General features: G+C 41.7%; 1 protein-coding gene across 14 annotated transcripts in view; it reads right to left on the minus strand.

Moving 5' to 3' along the window:
* Positions 1-25,417, minus strand: part of MYO5A (myosin VA) — a 97,779-nt gene that overhangs the window by 35,204 nt on the left and 37,158 nt on the right. For 8 of the 14 annotated variants that reach the window (XM_032700062.1, XM_032700060.1, XM_032700059.1 and 5 more), the window contains exons 5-17: positions 20,742-20,898; positions 16,513-16,656; positions 15,660-15,741; positions 14,081-14,188; positions 13,505-13,611; positions 10,899-11,164; positions 10,258-10,339; positions 7,639-7,779; positions 6,761-6,886; positions 4,692-4,775; positions 3,349-3,351; positions 1,095-1,256; positions 547-644 (exon numbers count right to left, since the gene is read on the minus strand). In XM_032700062.1, coding sequence (XP_032555953.1) covers positions 547-644; positions 1,095-1,256; positions 3,349-3,351; positions 4,692-4,775; positions 6,761-6,886; positions 7,639-7,779; positions 10,258-10,339; positions 10,899-11,164; positions 13,505-13,611; positions 14,081-14,188; positions 15,660-15,741; positions 16,513-16,656; positions 20,742-20,898 — 1,560 coding nt within the window. The remainder of the gene's footprint in view (positions 1-546; positions 645-1,094; positions 1,257-3,348; positions 3,352-4,691; positions 4,776-6,760; positions 6,887-7,638; positions 7,780-10,257; positions 10,340-10,898; positions 11,165-13,504; positions 13,612-14,080; positions 14,189-15,659; positions 15,742-16,512; positions 16,657-20,741; positions 20,899-25,417) is intronic. The other 6 variants (XM_032700067.1, XM_032700061.1, XM_032700066.1 and 3 more) reach the window with 1 other exon arrangement.

Consider the following 25,417-nt stretch of genomic DNA (forward strand, 5'->3'; position numbering starts at 1 on the left):
GTGAACAAATCCAGGTAGCACTTCTGAAACTCAGGAGTAACAGAGGACAGCCTGGCCAGGGAACTCTTCGAGTCCATTGGCACTGGAAGCAGCTCACCCTGCCCTGCTCCCTGCTGGCCAGCCCAACAGCCATGGGACTCTTTGCGTGCCCAGGTTTTAAGCAGACTTTTGAGACAAGCTCTAAGCAAGCTCATATACGAAAACAAAGATAAGGAAAAAGACACTTGTGTCTGCAAAAACAAATTCCATCAAACGAGCTCAAGGACTGCAAACTGTCAGTTACACTTGAAACAGCTCGCAATGAAAATGATGTAATCTTTTTATCATTTATCACCATAAAAAAAAAAAAAATCAGAAGTATTTCTCCCTCTATTCATCCCCTGTAATACATGTACACACACACCCCCCGTGAATCCATAGCCAGAGAAAGGAGACACAGCACTTCACTCCTGAGTGAGGAGCGTTTAGCAGAGCCTTGATCCTCCAGGGCCCCAGGCAACCCCCTCCCATCCACAGGCTACTTGAGCCACACAGGAACCAGCTTACGTGAATGGAAACTTGAAGTCGTTTGGCTTAATACAGCGCACGTAGTGTGGGGTTGTGGCATTCAGGGTTTCCATCAGCAGATGAAGAGAGTTCCGAAACTTTTTGAAAGACAAAATGAAAAAATTATCAGGGAACAGCCTCGATAAACCCAGTCATGCTTGAGATAACGTCAGAAGAAAGACCTGATCTGCACACTTTTAGTTTAATTATGGCACATATACGTGGATATTTTATGTTTGGCCCATTGGGAACCAAACCACACTTTTGATTCGAGTCAGACAATGTAGCACATGACCAAGAAGACTCAGCATAAGATTTTCAATGCTTCTCAGCTTTCAGCATGTTACATTTGTTTTGAAAAGCATCAGTTTTGGGTTTGGCACCACAATAAGAACTGGGTTACCTGAAATTGTGCCCCCACAGTGTATTAGTAATTAGGGATTATTTTTCTTCCAAACCGCAATCTCTCTTAAAATCACAAGGGATCCCGAGAGGCATCAGCAGATAGAGGGAAGGATTATTTAACAGAGCTGCATCTTCAAACTCACCTGATGTCCCACAGTTTTCTTATGCTCCTTGCTGGCTTGACCTGGCCTGGCCTTGGCTGGTTTGACAGCTGTTCGAGACAGAGGCACGCGCCCTGAAGGGGTTGCTGATGTGGGACTGAGGACCTTCTCCTCATCCTGGAATAACTCTGGTAGCAGCTTAAACTGGTATAACAGCATAAAAATACACAGAGGGTAAGGATCCAGCATGTCATTGCACCTGTTTGTGCTTAAGGTTAAAATCTAGCTCAGTTTTCATAAGCACTGCATCTTTGTTGAACTCCAAAAGGGACAAATGCAAAAAAGCAGACGAGCTAGTGGTGGAGTGAGTGGGCCATGATTTAATACTAAAAATTTTGTGGGTTTGATCAGTGAGTTTCCTTCTGAAGATAAAATTCTGATTTCAGGCTTTTTCACAGAGCAGAAAGAGCTTCCATGTGAAACTGTTAGATACTGACAGCAGCTTCATAAGTACCAACTGCAATTATATCTGGCTGCTTTGATCTAAGAAGGAAACAACAGGGTCCTCTCATATTCCACTGGTGCATCAGACTCCTTTGTGGTTGACAGGTATCTGGGACACTGAATAAGGCAGCAGGCAACAAAGATGACTGCTGCTTTATTACTCCAAATTGAAATAATCAACTTAAAAGAGGAACCATTAACGAAAAAAAACCACTGACCAAATTTATCTGACTGAGATCTATTCCCTGTAAGTGGGAGTGGAGGAAAAACCTGAAATATCCTTCCAAACAGCACACAAGACTTCTACTTCCCTTTCTCTAATGGCTACAAAACACAGCTGCTTTGAAGTAACCTGTAACTAAAAATAACACCACCAGGTCTTTCTACTGACAACTACAGCACTTCAGAATCATTACAGAAGTAAGAAAATCTGAACTTCTCTACCTGTCCATGAATAATCTTTTATCTAGCATCTGTGCATTTTGGCCCAAGAGATAGGAGCATTCATTTTTCACTATTAGAAAGTGCTTGGGCTAAGTAAAACCTAAAAAATAAAAAACACAGGTTTGCCTTACAAAACTTGGTGAGCATGCATGGGTAACCAATGAAACATTCTGCACAACAAAATGGTACCTGTGCCCTGTGGTTGTGCCAGACGGGCTACCAGAAGGCATCAAACATTCCCCAGGAGCACCCAGCATAGCACTCCAGCATAACAGAATGACTAAGAATGCTACAAAGGTATCCTAAATTCCTGAACTTAAAAAGGAGCATCACAGCTTAGCTTTTATCTCACCTGAGTCTACCTCTGCAGCTGGTGGAAGAATGACATTTCCAGAGGGTGATTTACCCTTCTCCTTCCACTGACTCCACACAGAGCTGAGGGTGACTGGGTCACCACCTCCTCATTCAGCTGCCCGTGGCTGGATGGAGTTGGTATACACAGGCACCTGAGCTATGGAGCCAGGTCTTTTCATCCCATACCAAAACTTATCTGAACTTAATAGGCTTTTTCTAAAACTCCTGATGCTCCCACACACCAGGAGTGAGGGTAGGAAAGGGGTCCCCAGTGCCTCGATTGCAGATGGATGAGGTCTTCTAAGCTGTCCATATCTAAGTCTCATTCCCTTTATCCAACCCTGGAAAAATCTGCCTGCAAAAGCAGGCAAGTGCATATTAAAGGCACCATTTTCATTGACATCATCCCAGTTACTGCAAGTAGAAGAAAGGAGCAACATCTGGCCTCTGCAGCACAGGTCAGCAACAGGAGAGAAGTGCTGTGATGATCCACACTGTGGGGGCATTCCTGTTCCTGTTTGGTTTTGGATTTTAGTATCTTATCAATTTTCTTTGTTTCACAGAACACTAGGAGTGTTCAAAGAGAGGGAAAACACTGATCAAAGGCTAGATAATTCACGTGGCAGAAAACAAGCAAGCAAGCATTTCTTCCCCGTAATTTCTTCAGACAACTTAACAGACATGCTGCAAACAATCTCACAGATCATTTCTTTCAATACAGAGCCACAACAGAAGATTTTAACAACCATTCCAGTAGCAAGCATAAAAGCCCAGGACTGTTGTATTGCTTTCATGATACATGCATGGAAACTGAACTAGTTCAAAGAGGTCCTGTGGGTGGACTTACAGAGAAGGCCAAAATAAACAGTTAAACTCTACAGTGCCTGCCAAGAGCAGTGTGTGTCATGCACTTTGGAGAGCAAAGAAGCATCCAAGCTGTATGTGAGAGTGGGCATGGCCAGGATGGCAGATGATGCATTCAATTTAGAATTACCTTCTGTTGGATGCGCACAGCAAACCCAGAAAACATCAACAACAACAACAAAAAAAAAATCAGAAATGCAGTCCCACCACAATTACTAATAAAGAAGGGCTGCTGAAAAATAAAAATGGAACATTCTTCTTTGGAAAACCCATTTTCTTCACAGCAGAATTTTTTTTTTTTTTTCAAACATTGGTTTTGGCAAGGACAAAACCATGTTGTTTTTTAGTATTTAGACAGAACTGACTCAACCTACACTGAGCATGTCTGAGCCACTGTCATGCTCTTATGGTAGCTCTGTCCCCACTGTCTGTCCCTCATTCACTGGCTGACATCCCCTGGAGCACCCCCCTCCTTCCACCCTGCACAGCTGGAGCCACACAGGCACAGCCAGAGCCACGTGGGTGGCTGGCCCCTGCCAGCTTCCCAAGGATGCCACCTGCCTCCCCTCCCACCTCCAACAACTGGCTTCACTGAAATCACTCCAACACTTTCCTCAGGGGAAAGTCTGCTGTGGTTTTTCATTATACCACATGTTTTAATGATTTAGCTTTGTATTATCTGCTCAGAATAGAAAAAGGAGAGAAAAATGTTGGTTTTCCTGATAGAATAGCATAATTTTAAATAGCCTGTCCTTGATACCCAGCTTCCTGGGCCATTAGAGCTAGCAAATTCCCAACAGCCATCGCAGTGCAATGTCAAGTTAATTGCCTTTACATTTCCAAGAGCACAACCAGTGTTTTTGCCATTAAAAAAAGCAGACAATGCCACTGAAGACCTGTTCTATAATATTCCTTCACACAGTATTTTCCAATTCAGATGTTATCTTTCTTCCATAGATATGAAGAAGGTAAGACTCTATAAATTCTGGTTTGAGTCCTTAGGGTCTATATATTTTATTCCTCTCTCTTTTTGCTTCTGGAACGGAACTTATCTCTCCACAAACAAGGAGCTTCTGTTTTCAGGTTACAAAATTAAGGGCTTAACCATTAAGCACTCTTATACTACTACAGTATATCAGAAGTCCATGATGCCTTTACAGAAAATATAACGAAGTTTTGTGAAAAAGAATTCTCGCTCCCCAAACCCACATCCCCTGACAAAAAAAACCCCATAGCGAAAAAAAAACCCCACACCTAAACACTGAAATTAGTGGCTAAATATGGACTGATCTCACATGGAGCAAAATCAGGATACAGGACTTTTTAAATTCAGACAGCCAAGTAAAACACAAACTATGTTCAATTTCAGTTCATCTAAGGCAGAAATATTTCCTAGGTTTATAAGAAGTTTTATATGACCTTTAAGTCAGGGCTTCATAACTGAAAAGGAAGAAAAAAAATCCTTATACTAACCTTACTTGATTTTAGGACCTTAATTTGTTCTTCATAAACTGTGTCTTTATTCTTTTCCAAAAAGCCTTCACATTGATATTCTACCTGAAAGCAATCATTTTACAAAAACAAGTGTTAAAAGTATTTAATAAGAATACTTTGCATAGAATTTACCAGCTGTAACATTCACATTTAAAACATAATTCTTGTGGGTGTCGAGAATATCAGTTCCCAAGTGCATCTTTGTTAAATATAGATCTTCCTCAAAGAGAGTGCTTTCCAGTAACATGTAGAACATTAAAATACAGAGATGAATACTGCTATTGCATTGTACCAGATATATTTCACTGCTGAGAGATGCTTGTGGTAAGGCAGCATGACTGAATGGTTACTGTAAAGGTGAAGAACCAAAATGTGTGTTGAGCATCTTCTTCACTGAAGTTATCAGGGCTGCAGAACTGTGTGAAATCCAGATGCAAGTGAGAACAAAGTATCTCATCTCATCTCATTAGCTGAGATGCTGTAAGTACATCTGCCTGCAGCTGATTATGGAAATGCCTCATTTGTGCTCAGAAAGACTATTTTCACCAGAAGCAATAAAATGTCTGAATGTTGTGATAATACATAACAATCCTCTATCACAGGGCCATAGGGTGTCTTGGGCCAAAGAACATCCAGAGTGTTTGATAAAACCCCACTATTTATTTCACTGTCCTAATTCAAGGATGAAAGAAAACCAAAACTATTGTCAAAAGTCTATTTATCAGTGCTTGCACAACGACACTATATCCCTGAGCTGAAAACATTTCAAAAAATTCCTAGGGGGAAGAAGGCAGAGGACGTCCCCAAGGTTTCTCTGCAGCTGAAAGCCCACTCTGAGCACTTCCTGGGGCACCATTCATGTTCTTAGCGCGGGAGACCGTGCCAGGAGAGGGCAGCAGAATCCCTGACTTATGCAGAGAGGACAACGCCAGGGCACAGAGACTGCTGACCCACCAGCTGCAGCTTGATTTTTTCCTTCAGGATGCCTGTATGCATTCCCGTAAGTACACAGAAAACATAAAATTCTTAGCACAGACAGCACATCAGAGCTTAGAGCTTTGCCACTACCTGCTTGGAGCTACTGGCCCTTGCTGCTCAGACTAGGCATAGAAAAGCCTTGCTTACAAATATCAAAGTTTAGCCTAATGAAGAAATTATGAAATATTAATTAAATCCTTCTTGTTCTCTCATCCAACAAATAAAACAGAACTCATGAATCTAAGCAGTTACAGAGATGTTCTTGCTGCTTACATTAAGGTAATGCTAGATGCAACAAGAACAGGACTCCACTTCTATGCATAAACTCAAGAGCCCAGAAAAAACAAAGTGGAAGAAAATAAAGGCCTTCAACTCTGCACATCAGCATGTCCACACCTACTAATGAGAATCCCAGAGCTTCTTGCAAGCTTTTTTGACAAAGCTGACAATATTCTGAGGCAGTTTCTTTGCTGAACAGGACAAATGTATTAAATGGGGATTTTAAAATTTTTTGTTTTAACCTGAAGAGTTGCTCAGTTTGATGAGCACTGTGGGAGCTGAACAACACATGCACTCCACTGAGACACTCCTCAGCCAGCTCCCTAGAAATAGCTGTTCCCTGAGCAGCCCGAGGCGAGGGTGGGAGCAGCACGTACTGCTCCAGCGATAAAAAGGGTGTGTTAGCCTCTTTCCTCTTTGCACGTTGAGATGGCAGCAAAACCAGCATTGTTTTGTTGCTGCTCTTTGGCCAAAATGAGCAAGATACATGATTTCCTATTATGTGCATTTCTGTTGCATAACTGGAATTGATACAATTATGCTGAGAGCTGCAAATACACTAAGCTTCCATGTTTGGAAAAAGGATGGTTAGTGGTTACAGCATGTGACGGGAGTCAGGAGCTCTTGTTTGTGTTCCTGGCTCTGCACAGCTGCCAGGTCAATTTTCTCCTCCTGACTGGGTGTTCAGGCAGGCACACTTTTTAAAAGAACTGAGTAGAAGAGTCTCTGCCTGCCCCAGGATCCCCTCTCATGCTCCAGCCAGAAAGAGGTACCAGAGGAAGAGTCCTTACCTTGTCAGCAAAGTGCTTGATGATAAAAGCTTTATTTGACAGGCGTGGTTTTTCAAAGAGGGCACATTTATTCAAATGAGTATTGTATAGTTTTTGGGCCCAAGAGTCATCTGAGCCCTTTGGCATCTACAAAAGAGAATACAGAGCTATTTAAAATGTCTTGAAAACTTTTCAGCAGCAAAAGAAACTAAGATGGGGGACAACACTTGTGGTTTGCTTTCAAATTTCAGCTCTTTCCCTTTCCAGCACTGCCATAAGCAAGGAAGCAGTAGCCAGCTGTGTGCTTGCCTGTTTGCACACTCGGCAGCAGGTGTAGCTGCTGTGACACAACACTCCCAGCATCACACACCTGAAGGTCGGGAACCCAGAGGCACTGACTGAGCAAAACTCATCCACCACCATTAGAGATTTCTTGTGATGCTTTGTGTGATACACAAGAACCCCAAGCTGGGTTTCCACTGAAGCAGACACCAGGGGCCACCCCCTGTACACGGCTTGGCATAAACCAAGATAAAAGGCAAAAGGTGAGACACAAAGTGAGAGGCAACTTGGGGAAATCTGACAGGACCACAGACTACACTTACTGTGTTTGGGAAAGAGAAAGTTGCCAAAGTCAAAACAAAGGTTGATCAGAGACCCAGGAACAGATACAGATACATGATGGAGGGGAGGGGGCAAAAAATGTGACTAAACCCATTTTTTCTCCTCCTGTAATTGCCAATTCTGTTTGTACGTTCTCCGAATCCTTTCACCAGCAGTGTCAAAATGACTGGTTGTCTGCAGATGACTTTTCCCTGTGAGGGCCCAGAGGTAGAACAGTTCTTTCCTCTTTCTCTTTCCTCTGTCCTCTTTCTCCATGAAAGCCCTTAAACACACACCTTGCACTCCTCATCCAACAGATCCAGAACTCCCATTTTGGCCTCTATGAGGTTGATGCAAGGCTGATTGTCATAGAAATCAATCAAGGTCCATGGTATTTGTTCCTTCATATATTCTTCTTGTTCCAGCTTAAAGACATGCTACAGGGTAAAAAGAAAAGAGTTTTCTGTGAAATAAAATGCAGATTAAATACATTGAACTCTCAATTGAATTCCTCTTGGCACATGAATTCAGGTTGTCAAGTGACACACTAGTTCAACTGAATAAACCCTTTAACAAGTAAGTGAAAAATAAATTAACCTTTTTTCCTGGCCTAAAAACAACAGACTAAATTAAAACACTCCATATTCTCTGCAAATAAGGTCTATTTTTTTCAAATAAGGTCTATCTTTTTACTATATTGTCCCACAATTACCATAAGCTCTTTTTTCTTACAAGAAACCAACACAAACCTCAGAAAAAGCTTCAAGTGCAGGAACAGTGACTTATAAAGTGGGATGTGCCATGCTTTTACGTTATTAAAGTTACGAACACTGCTCTATTTCAAGTAAAATTTCACTATAAATACTTGTGTGCTTCCTTGTAAAAGAACAGAGCTCCATTTCCTCTTAAATGGTTGCAGATTTTTTTTCTAAGATGACGCATTGCATTAAAATTTACTCTTCAGCAAAAAAACTTGCAAGAATGACTGTAGGAGTATTAGCGCAAGAAACCCTTTAAGCAAAATTCTGTGACAGATTTATCTGGCACAAAGATCAATAATCATGTACTTGCATATTTATTCAAAAATAACATCACAAACAACCTGCATAGTTTTAATGAAATGTGCACAGGAGATGAATTAAAACTCGAGGAAGAAACAGAATAAGATATTAAACAGGCAAACTGTGGTTTTAACAGCACAAGCGCTCTAAAAAACCAAAAAGACTGCTGACTCCAGTTATTTCTGACGACGTTTCATCCCCCATTTGCAATTTTCTGCACACTCAATGCTGCTGTGCCAGGCAGGCCCACGCTGGGAGTGTGCCCCACCGCCAGCACCGAGCAGCAGGGTCTGGGTGTCACCTGTCCTGCCACGCTGTCCCCAGCTGCCCCGAGCACAGCGCACAGCTCACAGACCTGTCACAGTCCCCCCAGCACACATCTGCCAGCCAGCAGCAGCAAACCACCCTGACAAAGCAGTTTATCCCTTGTATTTCATTAGCCTAACGCCATCCTTTGCAATGGAAAGTGCTCCTTAACCGTGCCCATGGGAGCCATTCCCACCCCGCCGCTTAACAGCCGCGTTACACAACGAGTTAATTCCCGACAGGAAAGCCGATGGCAGCGTTCTGTTGGTGAGTCACATCTAACCCAAGACCTGAAAAAAACCAGAAACCCGTTTCTTCACTGTGAAGGACCTAGCAATTAGGTGGTGAAAAATGCCTTCAGACCCGATTCTCCCTGTGTGCTGTGGGTGCCAGGAAGGGGCAGGGTGGTTGGGCTGTCCCCAGGCAGCCTGTCCTCAGCCAGGTTCGGGCCACCACAGGTGGTACATGAAGGTTTGCTGGCTGCCACCAGACACAAGGCTTTAATTTAAAGCAACCTCCACCCCTCTACTTGCACGGCAGTCCAACAGGTCTGTGTCCAGCAGTGCTGGGTTTGGTAGCTTGGCAGGGCACCAACACAACAGCCCTGTTGCTCCTTCCTTTGTGCTTACAGCAATGGCGTGAGAGGGCAGGGAACACAAGGACAGTGATCTTTACTAAAGAAGCAAACCTTTACAGCTCTTACAGTGACCAGATTTTGCTGTAGAGCTGAGAAAACTCCAAGATTTTTGCGAGTTACAACATCCTGCTCACGGAGTTGAATCCAGTCTGGACCTGATCAACATGGAAAGGGCATATCAGGGCCAGAAAGCCCAGCCTCTGCTCCAGCACCCTGCTTACTCCCCGACACACATCCCCTGGGATGAACAGGGGTGCAGGGGATGCAGTTCTGTGAGCACACGCTACCATGAAGCTACGCTCACCGAGAGAGCTCAGAGCCATCCCGGTGCTGCAGCAGAGCCTAGCAACAGACCTGGCAGAAATAACTTGCCTCATCATTATGCAGGTAAGATATGTAATTGCAAACGTCACTAAGGCTGAGGAGAGAATCGTGATTTCTCCGGAGGAGGGGGAAGAGGTGCCTTCTGCCACACGTCATTCAACTTCAGGATACAGCTCAAAAGCCTCAAAAAATAACACCAGGGGAGGAAGCGTGGGCGGCAAATCTCCAGCAGTGGAGCCGTGCTCTGCCCATCCAAGGGCTCTGGGAGGTTATGGAGACACCGCTAACTCTGACTTCATCCACATGGTGCTCTCACTGACAGGCAATCTCAGGGTCTTAATTGCCAAGCACTGCTTCTGTCTTATAATTGTTACTGTGATCGGAATTTCAAATAGTCCCAGAGCAGCAGTTAGTCATAAAATCTATTTCTAGGAGATAGTCGATCTTTCCCCATCCCTCAAAGCCCACAGCCAGGACAGCTGGTTAATAGACTGAAGGAATTCATCCTAACCACCGGGGACCCAATTAGCAGAATGGACTTGGGTGAAGGGAAAGGGAAGAGGAAATGCCAGTCATTTCCTACTTACCATATTGAACTGCTGCTGCAGTTTTTCGTTGGCATAGTTGATACAGAACTGTTCAAAGCTGTTGATTTCGAATGTTTCAAATCTAAAATATGCATATACCCAAAATTACTAGTGTAGTGAAAAAAAAAAGATTAAATGACCCAGAAATTTTAAATTCCCTCCCTCCAGTTAAATTCATTGAATTATGTCAGGCATAAACAACACAATCAAGCAACAAAACACACAGGGAAATGGCAAATTACATGACATGGGCAATTCACTGATGCTCCCTCTCTAGGCAGGGATGAGGAACTCAGGGAAAGGACTGATGTTGCTGGAGAGCACATTAGTTATCTTTGTCTTCTCTGTAAGTGCCATCTTGGAGGAACCATGAGATGACAATTCCCTTGCAACTTTCCACAATGCAATGCATAAGTGAACTACCACAGTAAAAACCTGAAATCCCACTATAAATGTCAAAGTCATGACAAAGATCTTGGATGGCATGTCAAAACTAAACACCTACTTCCTTCAGCTGGAATAAGCTGCTGCTAAGGGTTTGGGGGTTTCTGTGTAATCCATGCAGCACTATACGATAAAGACAAAGATGCTTTGCAGTCAGATAATTACATAAGAGTGTCATGTCTCAGACAAAAACTCACCCATAGATGTCCAACACCCCGATGAAAGAATGCTGTTTTACAGTAGCGTGAAGGGCTTTGTTCACATGATCTACAATCCAGTTAAAGAGGTTAGCATAGATATGTTTGGCAAGTGCATCTCTGGCATTGATGGCATGAAGTTTAGAAATTGGCTTGATGTAGGTTTCAGTGGCAGTGGCGAGCTTCCTATGGCAAAGCCAGTGGGCCATCTCCTCATACTCCACACCCATGAGGTCACAGAAGATGGTGAGGGGTTCATGCTTGGGCTAATAAAAATAGTCTCATTAGGTCTTGAAACAATATTACCAACAGTAAGCATACAATCATGCAACCACTGCCTGCCTGCAGCGATCCTACAATAAGCAGCAGCAGCAGCTTCCTCAGCTCTTCTTCCTTCAAAACACAACAAGTTTCCTACCCACTTAGCACATTCACATTGCTGAAGTAAGTTAGTAAATAAGTTTCCCCAGAGGCTTTTAATTTTACTGTACTCGTGTTCACCAAAACGCTTCACACAGGGAACCTGCAACCTTCAGAAAAATTAATCACCTGGTTTCACAGGAATGGACTAGAGATTTTGAATTCTTACAGCTGTCTCAGACCAAATGGACAGTAGCTCCTGAGTGGTGCTCTCATCTGCCCACAGACATCCATGGCAAGGAGTGATGGGAATGGGGCATCACAGCATGAGCAAAGAAAGAAGAGAAAGTGTGGAAAGGCTTTAGTGTTCTTGTTTCAGTACTTACAGTATTTTTCTCAATGAATTCCTTGGACAAACACTAAGAGATTGTAGCACACAAATGTTGTTCTCTAACTCTCAAACTGGACTGTACAAGTGAAAAAATTGGCCTTTGTTTAACTGGGTAAAATCAACCAGCAAGGCTTGCACGCTGAGATGGGTATATAAGATTTCTGCATAAAAACCCCTACAGTGCATGTATTGCTCGATGAGCTAAGATCCTACACCTTGTGACTAACATGCGAACTGATCACTAGCAGTCAAGGAGGACAGACAGGTCTTTCCTCCTAAGGAACTCCCCTAGCACTGCTTCCTCATCACACTCCCTTGCACCCAGTGGCTCAACAGCACCCTGACAGTGTCTTGACAGGGAGAGACTGCAAAGGACTGTTACTACATGTCCAGTAGCTCCAGGGTACATCAGCTTTATCTGACTATTTCCACATCCTTCTGACTTCTCTGGGACTTCTTCCAGTCCTTACAGCATGCAGGTCCCATGGCCATGCTGTTACACTTCCAAAATCCACTTAGCTGAGCATGTCTTACTGGCTTAGGAGACAATGATAAAGTAATAATAATAATGATGAACACTGCACAAAGAGTGTCACATTAGGGTTGCTCGAGCTGACGTTAAACAAACTGAATCATTCACATTGCAGCACACAGAGCCTTTTGCTGAGCTCCCTGAAGCACTGCTATTTCATCACCACACCAGAGCATCCCCAGCAGAGCGCAGAGCTCTGGGATGACACGGCTCAGGTAGCAATGCCATTGAGCAGACATTCATCACTGCCTGCTGGGTACTATCACATCAGGATAGAGTTGCACAGAACTTGCAGCTTTGTACTTGCTCACTCAGTGGGATTCCTGCATGGGAGATACTCATCACAACACAGGCAAGCTCATCATGTCCTGAGGCTCATCAGCTTTCTACCTGTGATCATTAAATGAGTTTTCTGTGTAGTGAAAACCTTTATAAGACACACCAAAGAGCCAGACTATTGCTGCAGTTTCCATTAGATCCCATGGACAGGTGGTGTCAGACCTGGCACACCTGTGGCCCCATGAAGGACCCATTCTCAGCTCCAGAAACTGCCACTGCAGATTCTTCAGAAAAGGACTGAGAGTGACATGAGAAAAAAGCCCTACAAGTGTTGCTATTATTCAAAACAACAGAAAGAGGAAGTCCAACAGGAGACATTTAAAGAAATGCAAAGGAAGAAGCTGGTCATTGTGAATCCAAAGAAAAGAAGGCTGTTTTGCTTCTCATCTTCAGAATATGGACTTTGGTAAGAAGCCTTGGCCCTCACTGAAAGAGGGTTTTTCAAATCAAACTATGTAGCTCTTGTCACTGATCTCAACAAAGGCAAAAAAAACCCATGACACTTAGATGAGTCACACAAATCATATCTGTATATCCTATGCTCATGGATATACATATCAGAGGACTTTGTGAAGCATTTGCTTTGCAATTATTTAAGACATTTTGGCATATAATGGCAAAAAAACCCCATCCAGCAAAGCATTTACTGTGCACAGGGAAGATATTTATGTAGGAATATTAAGATCTAGACACCTGCTCAGGACTTCAAAGCTGGCCTGTCTGGTAGACTTTTCTAGGACAGATCAATTACAGTTATAATTGTATAACCACTGTTACAATACAGAGAGTACTGTCTAAAGCCTCTAAACTGAGAAGAGTTGAATCTATCTGCAAAGAGAACTGTGAAAATGTTAACAAATTAGAAATAAACAGATTCCTTTCATTTTCATATTATCACACTTATTCAGAAGAGGTTCCTGCAAACAAGCAGAAGGCAGAACTGGCAGAGTGGAAAGCATGCCCTTCAGCTCATCTACTACTCACAGGAACAGTGCAGCTGTCAGAATCCCGAGACACAAACTCCACGTTGCCCAAGTGAAGGATGCCAGCAAGGATTCGAAAAATTCCCATCTGGTAGGAATCACTAATCCCTGAAAAGGGATGAATAAAATGTTTTGAATGGAGAGAGCTGCAGTTGATGAAAAAATTTATTAAGGAGAGAAAAGCAGTGACCACTGTGTGTGACTTTGATATTTGACAGTACTGATTGGTTCCACTTCTATTAAAAACATTTTACAACCAGATGAAAAAAAATCCATTAAAATTAATAATTTAATTTGCTGTATCAAAGTGCTTTGTCAGGGACCTCCAACACTGTATATGCTACACCAAGGGAATTCACCATTTATATTCACATAATGTCTGCTCCTCCTACACTAGATTCATGATTCCACTGCAATTTAAACACGTTCTTAATGCAAGACAAGTATCTCAATCAGAAAGTTTATGAAACTCTCCTGTTTTTAAATACAACAAAATATGAAGAAAACATACATAAACAATGTAGAAAACACTTGCTAGTATATCAGAATTGGGATATGACCGTGTTTTACAAATTACCTAGCAAAGTGCAGGCCTGCCTGGTGTTCACCATTTCCTTAGCATCATCAACACCATCAATCACGGGGCTTCCACCTTGCTTCGTATAGTGAAAGTAATTTGCATTCCCTGTAATAGAAAAAACCACACATTGTACACACATTGATGCAGAAATTCACAGCACATCTGTAAAACTGTGTTATGATTAAGTTGCTCTTGGTAGAATCCAAGATTTGACATGTGTCAGTATGTGTTTGCCTTCTGGCTCATAAGACACGTTATTCTGGAGAAGATTTTTTCAAGATTTAACAGCACAAGTAGGTACTCTTAAGCTACCTCGTTCCTACAGTAGGCCCTCAAGCATATTCTCTACCTAACCTTGGTTCAGACTTCCACACCTGTGGAATAATCACTTGGGAAGCAGTTATTCTCCAAGTCTGAGCCAAGTGGCAGGTGCAGAGTTGACAGCAGCAGCACTCTGGAATTATACGGCAGGTATTCTGCTATTAATACATCAGGATATTGTATAATATATTTTGCCCATTTTCTTCTCTTCTCTCATTTATGCTCTGGCTCACTCTTATGACTATCTGTGATCCCTTCTGGCTGAGAAGTCGTGGTTGGAGAAGGGAGAGCTTCATACCACTCTGGACAGCACTGGGCTCCAGTGGGAGAGCAGCAGCTCTCCTGGGTACTGCGTAAATTCCTATGGTTTCAGTGGCCATGCCTCCAGCTGCACTAAAAGACTCCTTTTCTTCTGATCTGCTAAGGTTCCAAGAATGCTCAAAGAGAAGTCTGCTAAATGGTTTCTTTAGTTATAATGACATCAGTTCCTTTCTTTCCTGTGTCAGCAGATGTGAATCCTAAATGTGCCAGGATGGTGCAGAAGAGCAGAGAAACACTATATTTTAGAACTATATTTCAGAAACCAGCACTGAGAGGCTGTGCAGTTTTCCCACTATGAAACTGACTTTTAAAAACATACAAGAAGCACTGACATTTACACTGAGTTTTTAAAATGATAAGGTGATTGCCAGTCTTAAGGTCATCATCATGCCTTTCTTTTACAAAGCACCAATTCCTGTCAAATGAGCATCCTTTCCTTTATTAACATTTTGATTTGAAAAATGAAAAATTTCACTTATTAGTTTTGTGATCATCAGGTTAGCAGAGAGGGTAAAGTAATTGTTGTAACAGCCCAAGTGAAAGTATGTACATGCAAAATAAGCTTTTCAGGTGCTTATATGAGAAAGGGTAAAATTCTCTAGTGGCTAGAGCAATGGAAAAAAAGTTTTAAAGGACCAAGAGAAGAGAATTTCACCCTCTCCACTGGAAAACTACCCTGGAATCCAGGACACAGTAAGTCCTAGTGATTACAACTGTAGTGTATTAGAGTAAATCTGTTACTTTTATTTTAACAGAAAACCACAAAGTTTGAGTTCTGCCATTTTAGATATTTTCAATATATTTCAGTATTTGAAGGTTTAAGAGTTTAGAATTTAAGAGGCAGCAATTCTTCTTTTAGCTTTTTGGCTCAAAAAGGTCAGAGATGCTGCTTTGTTCCTACAATCCCACAACACAATGAACTTGAATTTCGTACCTAATCGTAGAGTTTTAAACTCGGGTAATGCTGCAGAGGCACAAAGCTGGTAAAAGATGTGGTAATTTCTCTCCTCTTCTGCCTTTAAAAAGAAAGGGATTCATTATTTTTCACCACTTAACAAGTGGCAGGAACAACCATGAGCAGGATGAATTACTATGTATAATGCTTTCTCTAGCAATACATTAAGAGCACAGTAGCCGCATGGAAAAAGGAAAGATAAATCAGCATCCATCATTTCCTTCTTGGTTAATTTAATCCATTTTCAACAGCAGGAAGCATGCAGACATTTTCACTTGCAAAAAAAAGTACGATTTCACTTTTCAGAACTGTGGATTACTATTAAATATAGATCAGGATTCTATGGGTGGGTGAAATGATCATACTTAAAAGCCTTTCATTTTCCAAAAATAACTAATACCATTCACCTCAGCATTTATAGTAAGCTGGTAAAGGGAGTATCTTCCCTGCCAAGGCAAAGCTTAAATTTTAAAATGAAGGACAAACACAGCTCAGAAGGTTATGACTCATGACCACCACCATAATTCTGAACTTAGGCACCTAAAGTTCATAACTTCAAGCAAAAAAAAACAAAAGGAAAACCACTGTTTTCCAGCTAAAGCATGTAGAATGAATCTCTCATTTTTAAAATATATGACAGCACTTCACATAACATCCCTACATGGTACAAAGTGTAATTATTATTTTTATACCTTTAGGCAGCCAGTCAAGGATAAGTCCACTTTTACTGAGCTCTAGACTATAAGGTAGGCAAAGATGGAGAGGAAGTGTGGGAGATGGTGGATTGGTTCAAGTATGAAATAACAAAATGAAGAGATTACATCAGTATTACCTGAAACACCACTCTTGATTTTTCCAAGAGGTAAGTTCTCATGTTAGCACCAATGATTCGATACCTCTTATCAAAACCAATTTCAATGTATTTCCCAAAGCGACTGCTGTTGTCATTCCTTGTAGTTTTGGCATTTCCAATAGACTGAAAAAAGGGAATATTGTGAAGGTTAGACACCTTTTAGAAATTATCACATTTATTTAATCATCTACATGACTCATAAACACTTAGCAATATTAATTTAGTCCTGATATAAAAATAATCAAGAATTTATTAAAAAACAATCTCCACCTAGTCAACAAGTTACACCAAAACATGGTTATTTCATTAATGCAAGATCAGGAGCTGATCTTCCTAGCAATTATTTCACTTCCACATCATCTGATTTTCCAGCTAAATATCCTTCAATGCTCTCAAAAGTCTTTTAAAGGTAATAAAAAGTCTAACAGAAAGCTCACATACATACAGATTTTTTCCAAGGACCTAATAAAACTATAAGAGTTATTCCACCTGTATATATTCATACATGTAGGTGTACAGATATATGTATAGTACTTACAACCTCTGTAGATTGACCTATCATAAACTCACAGTCAGCACACAGCCCCTCTGCTCTCCCTGGCTAACAGTTTGTTACTATTATTACTCTCTAATCACCACATTCCCAAGCTACTTCTACAAACATATAATTTAAAAATATTTACAGTGTGCCTATGTATAATCTAAACATTAACATGCACAATCCGATGTAATTTGCCTGCAACTGAACCCCTTCCACTGCAGTTTGGTCACTGACCCAGAAATATCTTCAATGATGCCCTTTGTGCCTAACTTTCTCAGATTAATTCAACGCAGCTTCATACACAACAAACAGTGTTTCATGCATTTCCTCTACAGTTCATGTCTTGGGATTCCCAGGGCAAACAATGACTGTCGTTCCTACATGGCCTTGGTGCACCTTTGCCTTACCTCATCAGCGTCAGGGTCCACCCCACAACAGGCACCAGCTGATGTATCAGAACTCAAGGCATGCAAATCACAACATGCTAAACTTCTAAGAAAAGCATTTTCTATTCTCAGTGGTTTAGACATGACATTGTAATTCACTTTCCAAAAAATTCCTGAAGATATCTCTGTATCAAAAGGACTGGCATTTGAAATAATTCAGGTGGAGCATACTGCCTTTTATCACATGCCACTGTGTGCATGTTATCAAGCACCTAACTCTGAGGTGCACCATAGTTGTATCTATGTCCTAGTTTCCCAGTTCATGTAGCCATCCACAGGAACTCTGTACTGAAATAAACTTGAGAAAAACAAATGAGAGCAAGCAGCACTGCTGAGTATCCCAAATCTGCATGGAAAAGGCCAGTGAATGGGTCAGTGCCAGCTGGTACAGCCTGGAAAGTGGGGATTAGACTGTCAGAACCCCATGACAGCAGCAGCAGCACACACACCCAGCCGAGCAGATGTCAAAGTGGGCATCAGATGAACAGGGGCTGTAAAGGATCTAGGAACAAACTGCATCTCTGCAGTTCTAAGAAATACTGAATTCATTCAAACTGAACGTACTATAACTGCATTCCTGTATTTTAAAATTATTGCTCCTGTGATATATTTTGTTGTTCGTTGGAGCAATGTAATATTACAATATTTTCAGAAACCAATTATTGCTTTGAAAGGTATTACTGATAAAAATAGTTAAGAAAGCCTTTGGGATTATAAGATTGCTTACTAGAGTACAAACGAAGCCGTACCATTAGCACAGTTATAGAGGGTAACGAGGAATGAGAGGCAGGAAACTACATATAAAGATGTGTTTTAAGACTTGTCAATTTCTATATTTGCAATAGGAAAAATGTATATAGTTACTGACTATAAAAGTAATCACTTAAATAGTTGCTAGAAATGTACAGTGGCCTCTTGACATTACAGAGTATTTAGTAGGCAAAGATGATGTGAAATTCTGAAACTAATGATGGTAGCTCATAAAATACTGATGCTTAGGTTGTCCAAACAGAAATTAAAAAATAAAATTAACTCCTGCTCCTAAGATTTTACAGTCAGCTCAGCAAATGAGGAGTTTCCTGTTTCTAAAATGAATTACTCATTTTCTTCCTAAAATATATATGTTAATTTGTGTTTCGACTTATTTATCAACTGAAGAATTCAAAACATTAATTATGCTATCAGAGTCTGTCTCAACACTAGATTTTACAACACTCACTCTAAAGCTTACTTGAAGTTTAAGAGTTTGAAGTTAAAAGGATAGCTTTCATCCAAGTATAATAATCTGAAGTAATTTAAATATATATTTAGATATATCTGTGTTCATGAAATTGTTGTTATCCCAAGAAAATAAAAATAAATCATCATCATTGATTTTTAGTGAATGAAAAAAGGTATGGATGGAAAGCTCACTTTTAGTCCTCAACTTCCTTGCTTTGGGAAATTAACTCCATTAGTGTTTGAGCTCATGGCCACTGACTAGGATGTGGAGTCCAAGGAGTGAGAGAGGAGAGAGCAGGGTGTTTGCTTTAGGTTTTGAGACCAAACAAAAGAAGTGGCACAGGAAAACCTGTAGGGAGTTTGTATTTTACCCAGCAAACAGCCAACCACAGACCAGTCCTGCAGAGCCTCTTCCCAGAGCTGGCCCTTGGCAGGCTGATGGTGAGGATGTGGCCACCTGCCTGGCCCCAGGGACCACCACCATGGGGGGCAGGGGAGGTAGAAGGGGCCCTCAGCACCCCTGTTATCCACACACCGAATCTCAGCGTGGCCCTGGATGGTGTGTTGCACTTACTGCAAACACTGGAGCAGTGCAAGGTGTGCTCTGGGCTTAGCTCACACCTCCAACAATGCCACTGCTCCCCAGGGCACAGGCTGCTCCCCAGCCACGGGGGCAGGTCCAGCTCCAGGCAAGGTTCAGCTTCACTGGCTTCTTCCCATAGCTGGACATTTGGATGAGCCACTGCACAACACAGCTTGTTTTATCACACAAAAGTTTCAAAACACCACACAGCACCACAAACCAGGCACTGTTACCTTGAGACAGACACACACAACTGTGATGGGGCAGCTATAGTTTGACTATCATGAACTCCTCGTGCCAGGGGGAAAGAAGGAATAAAACATAGTTCATTTTTTAAAATACCTGAGAAAGAAAACAATGGCAGCATTTTGCATTTCAATTTCACTGCATGCAGTCTATTTACTCATAATACTCCACACTACTGCACAGAGATGCTCAACATCTACCAAGTGGTCCTAAGCATTTTCTTAGGCTGTCCATAGGCATGAGCATGTGTGTGCCTATGGGCAGTGCTACTTCTCTTGAGAAATTCCCCCGAGACTTTCTGGTGAATCATTTCTTAACATAGTTCCTTAACTTCAGCCACAACTTGAATCTACACATGTAGGTAAAACCATAAGAAATAATTCAGATAAGGCTAAGAAATCTTTTCTGCTTGGCCATGACATCAGAATTGCACCACCTCCTGAGTTTCCCAGAGAACAAGAACCCTGAAGCAGGAGGAACTGTACACGTCCTCTCACAGTGTATTGTCAGCACCTGTGCTCCCAAGCCCATGGTTTTGGGACTTGACTACAGTTAGTTAAACAAATTTCCAGAACTGAAACACTAGTCTGAGGTAATTACAGCAAAATTACTTCCTCTGATGTGTTTTTCTCCTCTGAAAGAAACGGTGTACATCCCATGTAACTTTGTTTTCTCAGTCTCTCTCCCCTAATTTTATTTCCAAAAATTTAACATTTGCTTTACTTAACAACTCTCTTCACTTAAAAGTATAATCTACCTGCCCCCAATGTGTGATGGACATATTCAGTGGGTAAGACCAAAAGTTTTATCCTCTTTGGAATTTTACACACCAACCCAGTCTTCTGCAATTGCATTTGTCCAGCAGTCTTGGAACTACCAGTGTTGCAAAGCTGAAGAGATTTAAAGCAGTTTTAATATAAAAATCACTTTGTTATGTAAAATACATTAACAATACTGAAACATTACCTCCCACCTTTTCTCAGTCTTTCATAAATGCTACACTAAATGATGCCTAAAGCACCTCCTTGTAAATGGATGAAACATAAAGTTTTAATATATGTTTATATATGTTTTTAAAAAGTATGGATTGCTCTCTCTATTGAATGCTTATGTTAGACTCAGAATAATAACTGCAGCTGGAGTGGGGAGCTTAGTGCTGTAGCTCTCTTACCTCCATGATGGGGTTGGAGGCCAAGACTTTCTCCTCAACATTGGCTTCACTGGCAGATCCACTGACCGTGGCAAAGTACCTCATGGCATACTTAGCAGAGACAGTCTTTCCAGCTCCAGATTCCCCACTGACAATGATTGACTGATTTCGCTCATCTCTGAAACACAAAGACATGTTAATTCCCAGCTATTCTCTCAAGGACACTTATTTTCTGCATCCCCAGCTTCGCAACAACCCTTCCACCACAAATGTTAGGAAAACAGCAATAAGGTGAATGCACAGGGCAGAGACAAGGCAGTTAGTTACCAAGCTGCCTGAATGGCTGACTGGACTGCCTTCAACCAGGATGCTCCATCAGGATGGATGCTGCCAGGACAGCCCAGCCAGCCAGCAGAGCTGCTTTAGAGAACCTGGCTACACAAAGGACCTGTTACCACTATTCACTAGGTGCTTCTGCAGCTACTTCTATCCAGAGTCTGTGGTATAGTGCTCCACTAAATTATCAGTGTTCATTAGTAAAGATCATGAATGCCATCTTACAGATAGAGAAATCAACAGCAGAGTCAGCCACAGAAACTTTTCGTCCTTCTGATCTAATCACCAGCTTTTCCCAGAATTGTTCTGGATCTGAAAAATTCAAGCATGGCTGTTCAGGACACAAATAGCAGCTTTGGAGTGAAGACAGTCCCTTTGTTGTGAAACAATTTATTTTCATTTAAAAAAAAAATTTCCATTTGCTACTAAAACAACTTTCTCTCAACTGAAAGGGCATAAACTCCAACTGTACGACTAAACAACATGCTACAAAAAAAACAAGAAGAGAAATTAGCATTTATAGAGCCTGAAACTTTTAAAATAAAGACCATATTTGCTTTATACAGTATTTTACATTTTCAAAGCAAACTAAGTTAAAATGAAAGATATTTCAAAGTACTCCTCTGAGCTGGGTGAGCTTAACTCTATCTTACACTCTGGAAAGTGCAGAAAGGAGGAGTGATACTTTCCCCCAAATCTTTACAAAGCTGGGGTTGAGAGTATAGCCAGGCTGCAGACCAGGCTGCCCTTACAGCACAGGAACTGTGAGCAACACTTCAGGGACACACATATTCAGGCAGCACATACACAACAGGACCTGCCAATGCCTGCTGAGGCCATCAGTAAATGCCATGCAGGGGGAACAAAGACATTTGCACAGAGAAACTATCTGTGGGTTCTGTATACTCTAAAGGTCCTCCAGAAGATCTGTGCTTCTATTTCTGGGATGGTAAAAAAAAAAAAAAAAAGCTGCTGATGAAATGTTGAAGCTATTTATCAAACATGTATAAATTACACATGTTCCTTTTCCAAGTGATGCATAGGCAGCCTGTCCACCTCAGTCAGAATGGGTGGTTTTGTCTCGAATTGGTGTTCCAGGTGACATGTCAGGCTTATGGAGCCTGTTGGTATCCCTACATTCTATTAGCCCCCAAAGGAAACTGGATAATGCACCCACAGCATATGTCCCTTGGCAGGGCCCATGGCCCCAGAGGTGAGAGCCCCTCCTCCTCATCGCTTTCTTCCTCTCTCTCTCCTGGGTTCATGTCAATCAGTGTCCGTGGGCACAGGCTCTGGGTAATAACTATTTACAGACGGGGTTGCTGTTCTCAAGCTGCTACCTATCTTCAAAAACAATGCCAAGCCCTCAGATAAGAGCACAGCTCCATCATCCACTTTGTGCTGCTCAAAGCCACAGGCTCAAGGAGCCTCTGGTTCTGTCACCCATCCCTGGGAGAGCCAAGGTGGCATTCGTTTAACAGAATGAAGGTATCAGTTGAAGCAGATTTTCCACGTTTTGGTTAAAGGAAATTATTTTAAATGGCTCAAGTGCTGCTTTAAATTTAATAGCAAAGTGTTAAGAAGATCAAAGCAACCTAATTTTACATTCTCAACTTCCATGTAACACATGCAATAGGTGTGAATGACTACAGCACAGTTCACACATTCATACACACCAAGCTGTCTGTCTCAGTGGGAAAGTTGTGGGAAAGCAGAACTGTGCAGCTTGATACTGGGTTTGTGTAGTCCAGGTTACAAAGAACGAACCACCAGAGATGCCAGCCTTGGCCACAGGTCTCATGTGACACGGGCCATCACACCTCTGTGCAAGCTCCCAAGGGAGGTCTGTGTGTCCAGGATAGTTTGCAGTAGCAATGAAGATTTCCAGCTGGAAAATGCAGGAGAAAAATTCTTGTTTCTTCCCTATTCCACCTCCCAGAGTCCACTAACGGTAGACAGAGGTGTGGAGGAGAGAGCCTGCAGCTCCTGCATGTCAGGAGACCTCCTGGTCAAACAGAGCAGCAGCAGGATGTGGGAGAAGTCCAACCAAATGTCCAACATCCAGGCTTAACTGGGACAACTGATAACAAACAATTTTCCTCTCCCGCAGACAGTTCCTGCAGTGAGTCAAAACCAACCACTTCTTCACAGGACTGGCACTACTCTCTCTTTTATTTCTCCTATGCTCTTTCAAATAGAAAAAAATTCCATGCCATTCTAAAATACAAAACTTCTGGTCTGATTTGAGGAGTTGCCTAACACAGGAGATACCAACATAACAAGCTTTTCATTTGCAGATCACCAGCTTTGTTTCATGTATTAAATATCATTAAATATATGAATACTCAAGAACCTCAAGTCCCATGAAATAGATCCTTTGATGGTTAAGCTTATTTTTAGCTTAGTTCTCCAAGTACAAAAGGCTTTCAGAAAACCAAGGAATGTAAACTCAGTAAGATAGACTTCTGACAAAACTGTCAACAAAAAACAAACTCTGTTGCCAAGAGAGAAACATGGAAGTAAAGGTGTCTCATCCTAACTGTCACATCCCTCAAGGACATGTGTGGGAGCATGGAAAGTGCACATTGGTTTAGCAGCTCCTACTCCCTTCTCGGGATCTCGATATTTACAAAGACACTAATGAAAAAACGAGTTTGAAATAATTTCTCCTTAGGGATACTGTTGCTAATTAGGCTAGAGTTTCCTTCCCCCATATCATAAGATACGAAGATATACTCTCCTCCTTAGCACTCATTCATGTGCTCAGGAATAAGGGATCCTCATGTGCTCAGGAATAAGGGATCCATTATTATATTACTAAGTACATATACACATTTCATAGATTTGCCTAGGGAAGATACAGCTCGCTCTGTGTGAGCTGAAAACATTGCTGCTGTCTCTTCTGCAATGACTCTGTCTGCAGCAGCTACAGCCATCATGAGAAACAAAGGGCTCCCTCAGCATCCTCTCACCAGCGCTCCATCCATGCTCAGGGCTGCTCTTGTCTTCAACAGGACATTAGTCCATTGTTTTGCTTTAACACACTGGAGTGGCCATCCTCGAGCATATTATTCTTTCTGCTTTTTGTCGGAGAGAAAGGAAAACACAACAAAACACCCCAAGACCACTGGACACTTAAAGGAGAAAGGACAATGTAACACAAACACGACAGCGGCAGGGGATGAGCTGTTACTGCCACAACCCCGGGGAAGACTTGTCTTACAGATGTCCTACCACAGGGAGCAAGATACTTAGTCTATCAAGAAAGAGGGTGGAGTGGTCCTGCCAGGCAGCTGTGCCAGCTCAGCAGAGGGATCTTTTATGTCGTTAAACTTCAGAGAAACAAAACGCCAAATTTAAAAGAAAAATAACAAGTAAACTAGAATCAAAGTACCTTGGGTAATGTATGAAACGCAGGGAGAATTATTGTTAATGATTTGTTATAAGCAATGGTCCTTCCAAAATATAGCCTCTACTTATGCCAAATTAAATTTCCATAGTCAGGCTGCACTAAAAACAAAACAAAATTTAAAAAGTACCAAACAAAACAAAGGAAAAAATCCCTACAAAGCAAAAGTAACATCCTCCCTGAGTTCTTCCTCAGGTATAAATAACACCTTTAGAGTTATTTTTAGTTAAATCATTAGCCCCTGACCTTTGACCTGACATTTTGAGCACTTAACGTCACCAGTCAGAAAAAAAAGCTATAATTAAAACTTTCAGCCAATGAAACAAGTAAGTAGGGCAGCAGTTTTATGTGACACTACTGTGCAGCCAGATGCCACAAGCCATTATCTGTGCAATACTTCATCTCCTGGCAGTTGTTTCTCTGCATAAAACACATAATTAGATGATTTTAAAATTAAGATTACTCCTGAGTAGAGGGAACATTTTAATTACGCTTTTACAAACAGAAATGAGGAAAAGCAATCTGGGAGATGAGAGGTGGAGCAGTCCTCTTTCACCCCAAAGTGTTTAACAATCAGAACCTGCTATACAGAACTACATCACAGTGAAGCAATACTAAGCCAAATTATCCTGAAAAGAGGTATTTAACCCCAGCACACTGAAAGAGTTTGACTGGGAGCAGTTTACCACTCATGGAAACACATGTTATACTCAGGCATTGGTCACGATTACATTCAGCTTCTGCCATTTCTGAGCAGTGCAGAAGAATAAAGGAATGACAAAACCACATTAAAACTTCCATTTTAAGACGACAGGCCCAGACATTTCACAAGCTGGAATGTGAAATGATAGGCTGAGATTGCTTACAGGAGCAGGAGACTTGGTTCAGAAACCTTCTATATAAATTCTTTCAGGCCTCTACTCTAGGAATCATGTGAGGGTAACAGCTAGTT

This window comes from Chiroxiphia lanceolata, chromosome 12, assembly GCF_009829145.1.
Source record: "Chiroxiphia lanceolata isolate bChiLan1 chromosome 12, bChiLan1.pri, whole genome shotgun sequence".
Classification (NCBI taxonomy): domain Eukaryota; kingdom Metazoa; phylum Chordata; class Aves; order Passeriformes; family Pipridae; genus Chiroxiphia; species Chiroxiphia lanceolata.